The sequence below is a fragment of the Syngnathus floridae genome, chromosome 13 (assembly GCF_059516105.1).
Source record: "Syngnathus floridae isolate MCC-2025c chromosome 13, RoL_Sflo_1.0, whole genome shotgun sequence".
NCBI classification, from domain to species: Eukaryota; Metazoa; Chordata; class Actinopteri; order Syngnathiformes; family Syngnathidae; genus Syngnathus; species Syngnathus floridae.
In genome coordinates, this window is record NC_142425.1 from 2,762,675 (window position 1) to 2,775,706 (window position 13,032).

The 13,032-nt window shown below is 44.8% G+C and overlaps 1 protein-coding gene across 1 annotated transcript in view; it reads right to left on the reverse strand.

Moving 5' to 3' along the window:
- Nucleotides 1-2,663: 2,663 nt before the first annotated feature.
- The window catches only part of nfic (nuclear factor I/C), a 185,308-nt gene continuing 174,939 nt past the window's right edge, over nt 2,664-13,032 (reverse strand). Inside the window, exon 13 of the mRNA XM_088394008.1 lies at nt 2,664-2,792. Within this exon, the coding sequence (XP_088250134.1) occupies nt 2,679-2,792 (114 nt within the window). The 3' untranslated portion in view covers nt 2,664-2,678. The remainder of the gene's footprint in view (nt 2,793-13,032) is intronic.

The following is a 13,032-nucleotide window of genomic DNA, read 5'->3' on the forward strand; positions in this document are numbered from 1 at the left end:
CTGCTCACCCTCTCCACCACGGCACCGTCGATGGTCAGCGGCAGGTGTTGGGTGTGACCCTTCCGGAAGTCAACAACAATTTCCTTGGTCTTGTTGACGCTCAGCAGGAGGTTGTTGTCCCTGCACCACGCGGTCAGAAGGTCAACCTCCAACCTGTACTGAGTCTCGGTATTATAAACGTGTTATTTATGTGATAGTTTTTTTTAATAACTCTGAATGTTACGTCAGGCCCGTTCTTAGCTCTTCGTTTGTGTTTATGTCACGTTAGCATACCTATCGTTTAGCCTGTTGCTGCTCGTTCATGTCTGTTCTTGGTGTTGGATTTTGTCGAATAAATTTCCCCCCAAAATGTGACTTATACTCCGGAGCGACTTATATATGTTTTTTTTTCACGTTATTGTGCATTTTATGGCTAATGCGACCTATATTCCGGAGCGACTTTTAGTCCAAAAATTACGGTAGTTGCATTATTCCACAGGAAAGTGGCACTCAGTAGCTTTGAGATATCTCACTAACCATGGCCGTAGAGGTGTCAGACAGTTGAGGAGGGGTCAGCCAGCTGAAGAGGAACAACGTGGCAAAATGACTCCTATCTGTTTGAACAACAATCCATTTATTGGATTATCAGCTGAACAACGTGACGACCGACTCCTATCTGTTTGAACAACAATCCATGTATTGCTATGTTAGCTGAACAGCGTTGCTACAGTTTTGTAATCCCCATCCTTTAGTGTCACAACACCTATGTAACCAGGGCATCCTAAACAGAATAAAAGGAGGGGGCAAAAACAGAGAGCTCCAGAATGGATGGAGACTGGAACTGAGACTGGAACTGAGACTGTAACTGGTTGTCTTATTTTCTCTGTTCTGTTAGGTTACGGATTTTAGTTATTGATCTGACTCCAAATTGCGATCAACACTTAACACATAAATTGCTATGTCCTAATCCACACACTGGCGCACCTAACAATTTTGCGAGTTCGTTCTGTCAAAGAGAAGACCAGTAGATCAATCAGACCAAATTTACCAATTGTTTATTCCTGACAAAGCGCACTAATACAGGCCTGGGTCCCGGGTCCCTCACACTAAAACTCATGCGTTTTTGTGACCACCGAAAGACGACACATTCTTCCGGGTTGCCCAGTTTTGAAGAAACACAATATGAATATTAAAGCATGCAAAACATTGTGAGATGATTGATCGATGGCCATCTCCTCCCCATCCAGGTGTTGCTGAGGTCAGGCGGTTGGGTTTTCCCCTCGAAGCCCGGCCACATAGACGTGCTGTTGTTTTCGTTCCTCACCGACCTTGAGGTGTTCTCGTCCGGTACTCCCTATCCGGGCCTATTCCACAACACTTCGAAGAAAACAAGTTCATGCAGTTTGCCTGCACATTCTTCACCCCCCACCAATCCACACGAGCACTCCAATACTAGATATTAATATGATTATAAGTTTAACACAACCTTAAAAAATATGTTTGCAAACTCCCGAAAGCACATTTTCCTTTATTCCCTCTCATGACCTCATTTATGAGGTCATCACCCATTACTCTAGCAAACAGCTACCAGCGCGCTGTCGGTCCTTCCTTCCCCCCGCTGCTCATGTTGAGTCACCAGGGTATATTGGCCCATCGGTGGCAACGGGCCAACGGTTTTCTCGATCAACCGGACAGTGAGTGACCTAATACATGGAATACAACAACAACTGCATAAAATCACAACTGTAGTAAAAATAGCCACAGCAACAAGCACAAACATGATGAGGCCTTTCCAGCTTCCGAACGTTTTCATCGAATCAGACCAAATATCGGTGTGTAGGCCTGAATGATCTTTCATCTTTTTGTTCAGTGTCCTTAGTCCTTCCAACGCCTTGGTCAGTCGGCCTCCTGGTGCCGTGTTGTTTGGGATGAAAGTACAACATGCATCACCCAACATTCCACACACACCATGTTCCTTAGTCAATAGCCTGTCCAACGCAATTCTATTTTGGAACGCCCTTAACGACGTTGCAGCCAATTGTTCATGAACTGCGGCAAATGATTCAGCTGTATAATTACCCAGTCGTTGGACATTGTAATGAAAGTAATTAGTACGGTCTACATTTTTATTGGGAGTGATCCATAGGAAGATACTTTCAAATCCCGAGGACACTTGATTAACGAGTTTATACTTATCTGGCACACCCCTGGACACTCCTATAGTGTCAATATATGTTGGATCGTCGTCGCTCAACCACGGGGGCAAAACGTCTCTTTTGGCTCGCTTCAGGAGCCCCGCCAGTGGGGACTCCAGGTTCCAATTGAGATTCTGTATTTCAATGGGGACAACCACCATAGGCATTATCAAAGACACGAGGGCACAGATACCTGATGCATTCTTCGGCAAGCGATCCTATAATTTGTCATCACCACACCACAACCAGATGTCACTGGTCTTCCTCTGCTCCTTCCATCACTGCTGGGTGAATTCTGGCATGTCCTGTTAAAGCTTGAGAACAAGTGAATTTGGAAAAAACTTTGTATATCACAATTACAAATTGAAACCTACTCACCCATTTCTATTTTACCACTCCCCCTTTGACACATTCACCCAATGTGTCATTACGTATCAAAAGGAACCTGCAAAGCGTCCCCCCTCATCACCACACTCATTCTAGCCAGGCCCGCGGAACCTCCAGTTACCATCTGGGCCCCGGGACCATCACCCCAAGTCCTTGAAACTTGACTGTCCACCACACACACTCGGCAACACAAACAAAAATCATCGCACTCCTGTCAGTGAGCTTATAGCCCTGCTGACAGCGGACATTTGTACACACAAAAACAAAAACAGACATCAAGTATCAAAATAAAAACAGTCATAAAATGAATCCTGGCGCCCGCGGATCATGTCCTGAAAACCACGTCATCAACAAGTTCATCATAAAAACCAAAAGGGCAAGGGTTAACATATTCTTGTAAATCCAACACAAACTTTCCACGAACGCAATCGACAACCTGCAAGAATGAAAACAAGTTCCGCAAGCAACGCGCAATCCGCTCCTTGGCTGGTGGCTGATGCTGCAAAAAAAAATCAAGTCACACAGAAAAACAAAGCAGAGCTCCTAATAGTAACTCTTCACATTTGGACATACTTGTCAACATGACCTATTGTAAAATCTCCAATTCAATTTTCCATAAACTCGCCCATCAGATTCATCGCAAATTGTCATATATGTCTATCTGGGGGGGCGACTGTGGGACCCGCGTGTCAGGGGAGCCTCCATAACCTCAGATTGCTCCTACAAACTCGATCTCTATTACTTATCCTAATTAAATTCAATAAAGATGGGTCCGACTATTCCCTCTGGATTTTTACGTCATCATTTGGCTCTCCCCCTTTTTCCTGTTGTCTAGCTCAAATATGTTTCTCAGTCTGCTTCTCTTTATTGCCCCTCTTGGCGAGTCTCACTCCCCCCTTTTTTCTCTTACTAAAAATCCTGCCTGTCACACCATCCAGCACCTCTCCCTGCTTCCTTAAATCGTCACCTATTTCCACTCCTTTCATCCACTCCCTCGCGCGGTCTGCCGCCCTCTGCAAAGCTGCAGCTCCACACAGGGAGCGCCAAGCCCTCTCCCTAGAATGGGCAGTTTTTAATGTAATTTACGTCATTGCTGTCCAGATCTTCTATCCTCAATCTCCCTTGCTGTCAATCCCTGTTAAAATGCCAAAATGCCCCTGTTCCTCTTGACTGAATCCACTTTGGTCCAAATGTCCTATTCTAAAATGTATCTAACTCAACTTCTACTTCTTAAGCCTGACGAGCCAAAATATCAGATCTCGCTCTTGTTTCTTACCGTTTTAGCCTATTTGTTTTATCCAAATCTGTTCAAACTCTGACTATGATGCTTTTCTCTGTAACTCTACGCATTATTCAAATTTTTATCAAATCTCCTCAGTTCTGTCAAACTCAGTGCACAATGAAGCTCCTGTCCACCTTGACCCAAGCTCCACCCAGTTTGGTAACGCCACAGCAAGGAGTGCGATTTGGCCGTCGGACACTTCTTTTGCAGCACCTCACACTCTGTCACGTGCTGGTGCCACCTGCGACGGGACCACGCCCCCCCCTGTCAGTGGAATCACCGTCACCTGCCACGGGTTCATGGACAGCGCTATATCAGCGCCGCCAGCGCAGAACTGAGTGCCAGTCTGTCCCTTGATGCTGCTTTGCTCATCAGTCCCGGAGAAACTTGACTCGCTTGACTATTCGAAACCCCCGCAGAACCGTTTGTCCTCTCCAGCCCGATCGCCGCTCCAGCGCCGGCTGTTCCCATCATCCCCTTCCAATAAAGTCCGTCGTCACGCACTTGGCTGTACTGTCCGATCCTTAACACACTCTCAAGTTGGTGTTCTTTTGTGGTTGCTTCAGAGCCAACCCATCCATCACTCTCGAATGAGTCCATTGTTCAAATGAGTCCATTTTCATCATTGTGAGTTCCTCCGCTTCTCACTGTCTTTTCTCGTCCCCGAGGATGTTGTCTTTCCTCCGGGGTGTACTTGCCCCCTCCAAGCACAACAACAGTCTTTCTTTGTCCTTGCCAAAGGTCAAAGGTGCCTCAAAGCCAGGCACCGTTTTGTAGTCGTCCACGGCTGCAGGCGGAGTCTCGGGATCGAGTTTCAGGGATCGTGGCACTGAGAGTGACAGACTAGGACATCAAACTTGTAAGACTATTTCCAAATGTAGCTGCTGCCATTAATTCACTAGTAACGTTTGTTTACCAAATGTCAAATTCTCCTAGTATCAACGATCTCGTCTTTATATTTAAAGTCCTGCAACTCATCCTATTTCCGAGCTACGTTTAGTCTATAGTTCCAATTTAATGCGACAGTACATTGTGTCTTCAGTATCATTATTCAAAATTAACTCATCAAGGTCTGCGTTCTACATCTAGCCCTGATCTATGTCTTGACCTCTCAAACGTTATTACCTGTGTCATGCTTGCTCAAAAATGTGCCTTAGAATATGGTGCTGTGAATTTCCAATCTCCCCGATCAAATTGGATCCCGCATCTCAGCTCTTCTTTCTCATGCTCTTGTTAGCCTGCAATTGTCCAAATCAAAAATATTATTTTCTTTTAATTGTCTTTCTTTTGAACCTCTAAATCGCTCGTGTTGCTAACCTATCTTTATCATTATTTACGAGTGAGCCCCCCTTTCTTGAACATTCTCTGATCAATGCCGTCTTCCTCCTCACACGCCCGCACCCACACAGGGTGTGCACATAAACGCGCACACCGAGCGCGCACACAACCGCATGTACACACACACGCATCCGCACGCACGCACGCCAATACACAAAGCGCGCACACAGAGCTCAGACGAACGACGACAGACTGACACAAATTTTACAGAGATTACGCACCAACACAGAACACACAGACAAAGGGATTCGAATCCATCTCTCATGTAGCTTCTTTGCCACTTTGTATCGGTCGATACCACTCACAATTTGCGCTTCCACACCAGCATATACATTCCTTCAATCTCACTGCTTCAAACATTCACTGAGAAACTCACACTGTCCCTGCCCCGCCCGCAGCCATAGCACCCCCCGTGCGAGGGGGGCGCGGCATCAATGTTGACTGGCTACAGGCTGGCCATTTCCTGCAACAATCATGATGCCGGCCCACCGCCCGCACGAGCATAGCACAGGCCCACGCGCACAGCCCAGACCCGCGACTACGCGCTAGTGCAGGCACGCTCATCAGTCTCAACCTCTCAAAGGGCAGGCCAACTTTGCTGTTGCGCCCTTCATCATGTTCACATTCGACATCTTTCAATGTCTTCTACACATCATTTGTTGTCTCTTATTCTCATCCTATCAAGCCACCGTTCTAGTAACTTTCTGTCACACGCCTTATTTTCTCTACTGCCACACCTTGCTCATCTTAGTTTCTCTAACCAACTTAAACACACCATTGTCCACTTCTCAATTTCCCTATTACCGCTCAAAAGCCTCCTAAACATTCTCCATTACTGATTTCTTCCATAGAACACACATCTCACTCACACACACTGATATACACACCCATTCATGAGGATCCTCTGCGCGCACACACACTCTCCCCCCAATTTGGTTCATTTTGGATATTTTAGCGGTCTGATCTCTCACAGGAGGAACTGTTACCACCGGATATTTTTTGAGGAGGCCTCACTTCCCCTCGGGGATCTCTTAAAAACCCCAGCTATTTGAATACGATCGTCACCGCACCCTTGTCCGCCACGACGAAGCACTAGGTCCCTGACCTATCCGTAGTACGCGTAAGTCCCTGACTTTACCGCACACGTTTACACACCTAAGTTCCAAACTTATTCACCGTATGTATCTTAACTTCATGCACACCTTATTTGATCTGAACGACAGTCTCCTCTTAAATTTCCTCTTTCAATTTGCAGCATTTTGACTTATAGTAACAGGTATTCTGCTTACCTTATCGGTGATGAGCTCAGGGTTGAGGAGACGTCGTACCAGCTCAACGTTGTGCGCTTATTCCAAACGGTTTGCCGACCGGGAGACAGTGTCCCTGACACTGTCCGGTGTCTTGGCTAAAGACCACGAGTTGTCAATTACCCTTCTCTTGACATCACGTCCGCGGTCACCAAGAAATTGTTAGGTTACGGATTTTAGTTATTGATCTGACTCCAAATTGCGATCAACACTTAACACATACATTGCTATGTCCTAATCCACACACTGGCGCACCTAACAATTTTGCGAGTTCGTTCTGTCAAAGAGAAGACCAGTAGATCAATCAGACCAAATTTACCAATTGTTTATTCCTGACAAAGCGCACTAATACAGGCCTGGGTCCCGGGTCCCTCACACTAAAACTCGTGCATTTTTGTGACCACCAAAAGACGACACATTCTTCCGGGTTGCCCAGTTTTGAAGAAACACAATATGAATATTAAAGCATGCAAAACATTGTGAGATGATTGGTCGATGGCCATCTCCTCCCCGTCCAGGTGTTGCTGGGGTCAGGCGGTTGGGTTTTCCCCTCAAAGCCCGGCCACATAGACGTGCTGTTGTTTTCGTTCCTCACCGACCTTGAGGTGTTCTCGTCCGGTACTCCCTATCCGGGCCTATTCCACAACACTTCGAAGAAAACAAGTTCATGCAGTTTTCCTGCACATTCTTCACCCCCCACCAATCCACACGAGCACTCCAATACTAGATATTAATATGATTATAAGTTTAACACAATCTTAAAAAATATGTTTGCAAACTCCCGAAAGCACATTTTCCTTTAGTTCTCAGTGTTTAATAAGTGTCTGATGGTGCTTAGACCTGACATTATCCCTGGGCTAAAGATCTCGCTAGACATGAAAATGGGACAGATGGTGGAGACGAGGTAGAAAATTGATCCCTGGAACAAAGTGGAGGATTTCCTTACAACAAAAAACATAGCGCTGGAGAAGGCAAATGTGGATTTCTGAGGATTTCTTCCCAAAAGGGGGTTAACTGGGGGTAGGGTGAGTGAAAATCGTGTAGTACCACAGAGATTTATAAACATCAACCTATGATGAAACATACTACTGAAACAGGGAAAGAATCTAAGAGGATCAAATTAACGATAATCTCAACTAACAAACGTTAAAATTACATGGAGAGCTCACCAGCTGGAAAAGCAAAGAAAAATACAAAGCACTTGATTGACAAATTGTAAAATCTATATAAAGCTGAATGAATCATCCTCAGAAAGCACTAAACCAGTGCTGATCAAAACGATGAATGGATGAACTGGACAAATACGTAAATTGAGACAAATGTGGCTACAACTGGGAAGATCAATTTATCATGAGTTTAATACCAACTTTGAGGAATGCAGGAGTAGCGTTAGACATTGGACAAATGTCCCAACATTTCTGCAATATCAAAAATGTTGATCAAACGTTGAACAAAGAAAATACAGAGTTTCCACCTCGATGGATATAAGTTCACAGATGCAGAAGCAACAAAAACAGGCGGTGGAGTCAAAATCGAAATTTAAAACAACATTGTTTTTGAAAAACTACTGAGTATGTCAATGTTTATTGAAAATGTTTGTGAATGTGTAACAGTTGAAATCAGTCTTTTTCTATCTGTGACTATGAAATAAACAAATGGCACACACACCCTACAGAAGTTCTGTATTGAAGAAGAAAAATGAGAAGCCAAACTGGGGACATGCTTGACATGCCCCCTAACATACAGCATTTATTCAGACTGAGACAAAATAGCCTTGGGCTTCGAAGACTGTCGATATTTGAACACCTGCAAATAAGTAGGAGCCACATGCTACCAGTGGCTGGTGTCAAATACGTACAGGAACAGAAATCTCTTGTTTATGTCTACAATGCAGGCTGGTGCCTGTGCTGCTGATATGTGCAAATGTTACAAAAACTCAACATGTTGATACCAAAATACATAAACATTATTGTGGAATGTTGAATTGCTGAGAGTGTAATACATAAATGAGAGGGAGTTGCAGTCTTGAGGGTGCACCACGAGCAGATCTCCTAGTGGCAGGATCAGGCACTTCCCCAATTGTATCATAATCTATGGATCTTCTAAACTAGAGTTTTCAGTGTTATCCAGTGTTTCCCAATGTTTTTTTATCCATGTCACATCTTTTCATTGGAGAAAATCTCGAAGCATACCACCACCAAAAATCTGTGTTACAAAAGTGTTACACCCGGTTCATTCTTAAAATTAGTTATCTTACGACGAAAGACGTGAAACTGCTATACGATCAAAGTCATATACCTGTACAGAGGGGGGGGGGGTCGGGCGGACGGACAGAGCTGAATAATGGAATAAAAAAGAAATGTATTGTTTTTTTTAATTGTATTTCTTTTTTTCTAATAACAGTGACAGTTTTGACAGTGTAAGGTGATTGTGATTAAAATCTAAAAGAATCAGCATGACTGCGTTTACTGTTTTAGACTAGCGCGATTTGCGACAATAAGAACAAAGTCATGTTTAAAGACACCCTGCTTTTCTGGCAGCAGCTGAGTGGTTATCACAGTGAAGGTATCTCGACTTGACTGTGTACTTCATGTATGTTGGTGAAAAATGCGCAATCAAGGTTCTCCAGTCGAAATGCATGCATGGATTTCCGTCAGTTCGCAAATGCATCGTGGCCGTCAGAGCGTCACTGCTATCAAAAGCATACAGCAGCACACAAATAAGCTGAATACATGCCAATGCTGCAAAATCAGACCCACACAACATGAAATCTAAACATTCCCCGATTCCCCATGCACGTGCAATTAGTAAGTGGCTGACCAGGTTTTGCGCTAACTAACCAGTGTTTTGGCGATCCTGTTTACAATGCTCTCCATAATTAATATCGGACAATTTCCCATGACACAGCTGAACAGCTCTCACGGGGAAACACTGGTATAATCGACCAGACCATCTCCACTTGACATTGACCCTCATGGGGTTGCACCTGTAAAATAAGTTGAAAGGAACAAAGTCTGGTGCCCTTGGAAATGAGGGACTTCCCGCCTTGAAAAGCAACCTGAGGGCTGAGAGCAGAGAGGCTGGATGATGACAATGCTTCATCTTGAGATGTCTGAACTCAATGAGAAATTTTTAAGCTACAGGAGGCCAGCATGGGAGAAGATTAGCTGTGTCATCGGACGGTGCAAGTGCCACCTTTTGCTGTGGACGTTACCCGGCGTGCCTTCGGGATTGTGACTCCAACTGTCTTGAAATTGATTAAACTGTCACTGCTGTATTCAAACTGTTAAAACATATAACTAAATCAACTTGACATTGCTGTATTAAAAAAACATATCAATTGTTTTGCAAACTTCCATTTTATTTGTTATTGCTGAATTTAAATCAAATTCAAATGTCCAGTTTATTTGTTATTGCTGTATTCAAATCAGGGGTGTGGACTCGGTCGGATTTTTGCACCGAGTCCGAGTCCGGCTGTCCATTTTTTTTGTTAATTCATGTGACTGCTTAGTCTTTATTCGAGGCTAACACATGACTCTTTCTGGATGCCATGATTATCCGAGGGACAAAATAGCTAATTATACATGCAGAACGAACGCAACTGCTTTCACACTGGCTGGTTCGGCTTATATAGGATCCCTTGCTGAGAGCGCGAACGTAAAAGATAGGCGACGTTCCAATCGGACGTGGGATCGATAACATTTTCCCTGCCCTACCGGAGTTGTGCTAGTTTATAACGTAGATAACTTATGGCGTAGCCATAAATGTACGGTTGACAATTTAACCGATAGAAGTGGATACATTGGAACATAACCTACACTCTAATATATTATTTGACATGGTATTAAATGCGTGGCTTTACAAAAATAGTCATTGAAGCCCACCCTTAGCCCTGAGTGCCATTGGCATGAGGCAAAACGCTTGAAAACACACACTCTCGCCTAATTAAATAACCATTCTGAAACACAGGACATGTAAGATAATATTTTTTAATCATTAATTACACCATTATAGCTCAGACATTTATCTAAACACAAATAATTAGTAACGACCCTACAACTATCGAAACACATCAATGATATAAGCTGGGTGACATAATCGTCCTTGACATTGGTACATAATGTAAACATTAGCCTAAGTGCAACTCAACGTGGCCGCATTGATCGTAAGCAGGGCTGTGGACAGTATTCCTACGCGCATTCTCAGCAGCATGATGAAAATAAAATTGAACGTCTTTTTTTATTGTCGGACTCGGTGGACTCGGTCAAAATTAGCACCGAGTCCGAGTCTGGCAAAAATGACCGAGCCCGAGTCCGCAAATCCGAGTTCACAGCCCTGATTCAAATCATTGCTGTATTCAAATAATATTCAAATTTTCACTTTATTTGTTATTGCTGTATTAAAAACACATGTTATCCTGGTCAAATTTCTTGTCGTAGTATTACAGGTAGTACTGGAACAATGTAGATTGTGTTCGTGTCTGGCAGTGAAACCGTTGGTTGTAACCTGGACGGGAGAATTGCTTCCCGCTTCCCTTTTCGACAAGTTAAACGAAATGTGAAATTAAGTTCAGGCACGCACGCACGCACACACGCACGCGGAGGGATCGGTACACTGTGCAACATTTTTGTCCTTTCTCGTTCGGTCAAATTCAAAACATGAATTGTGTTCGAATGTGTGAATGTGTCAACTAAACTTGTGTCGGAAGACTTTCCAAAAAACAAAGGGCTGTAAATGCCGTGAAAACATGACTGTCATGGTTTAACCCCCCCCCATTGTGAGAGGAGCCGCCCCGTCCAACTTCACGCGAGGGCAGTAAACATGCTCATGCAACATGCCAACGTAGGTTTTATTTGCTATGAAAAACCTGTTTCAACTAATCTTTTCTAATGTTTTTGTCAAGTTTATTTTGGTGGAATCAAGTTTTCAAATTGGCCACGCTAACATGTGAACGGGGGCAGACTGCCACAAGGGCCAAAAAGTCGTCTTCAAACTTGGGCACGACCAAAGAAAACCTTCCTGCTTCTATCACGTCCAAAATCATGCCAACAAACTAACACAGACTGAGCTAAAAAAAAATCTTTCTTTGCCCACAGTTTCAATCTGCTTGGATGCTTGGAAAAAGGAGAGTTGTTGGAGGTTGACTTTGGTCCAGTTGAGTCCCTTTCCAAACTGTGGAGGGTGCGCTAACGCGATAACACAAATGATGTGGGTACCGCTCGTTGATGCGGCGGCAGGCGAGGTAAAAGTGTCTCTCTCGCTTTGGTTGCGCGTTGGCGGTCCCTCTCCTCTGCCTCCGGTGTGGCGTGCGCGCCGCGATGCCTTGTGACTGTTGGCCTTCGCGTGGCCACAGCGCCGCTTGGCACCGCGCCCGTGTTGGCTTGGCGGCACGCCCGCGTTGGCTTGGCGGCGCGCCCGCTCGGATACCCGCGAGCCCCTGTCGGCCTGGAATTCATTCTCCGCCGTCGTTGACCCGCAACCAACACGATGCGACAGAAGGAATGCGCACACGGCCGCGCACGGAAACATTTTGCGCAGCGGCATCCCGGGTAAACACCCGACCCCGAGCAACCCCCGCTTTGGCAACAGCGACTGCGCCACATCCCGCCTGTGCTGTGCCGCCTCGCGTCCAGAACGAAGATTTTGCTTCCTTCCATATTGCTCGCCTGGCTTCGTTTTTTTTTTTAATTTGAGTTTGTTTATTTCAGCAAGTACAACACACTTATGACAACACAGCAAAACCATCAGGGATAATTCAACACCTATGGAGTTGAATTTAACACTTCACAAGTGTCTACCTTGGTCCACACTAAATCTAGTTAAAACAACACTTTTAAAAGTGTTATTTAAGTGGGAGTTAAAACAACTCTGGTGGTAGTTGACATTTAACACTAGAACTGGTCAGTGTTGATTTTACATTACACTAGTGTGTAGTGTTAAAAAAAAGTCAAAGTCAAAGTCAGCTTTATTGTCAATTTCTCCACATGCCAAAGACACACAAAGAAACCGAAATTTCGTTCCCCCATCCCACGGTGACAAGACATGGCTCACAACAGACAAACAAGTAAACAAGTACAACAAAAGCGTGCTGAATAAATAATGAATAAATAACACAACAATAAATAAATAAATAAGAGGAGCAGAAAAAAAAGGAGCAAGTGCGCGTACAGCAGACATTCCCGAAAATAGCGCAACAGTGCCGCACGCTACGCAGAAGGGGGTAGTGAGTTCAGGGCCCTAACAGCCTGGAGAAAGAAGCTGTTGGCGAGTCTGGTGGTGCGGGAGCGCAGGCTCCTGTACCTCTTCCCAGAGGGCAGAAGGTCAAACAAAGAGTGAGCCGGGTGACTCACATCTCTGCCAATCGAGGTTGCCTTGCGGGCGAGATGGGAGGTGTAAATGTCCTTCAGGGAGGGGAGCGAAGCACCAATAATCTTACTAGCCGTATTCACTATGCGCTGCAGGGCCTTCAAGTTCTGTTCAGTGCAGTTACCACCCCAGACAGCGATGCAACTGGTGAGTTCGCTCTCAATGGTGCCACGGTAGA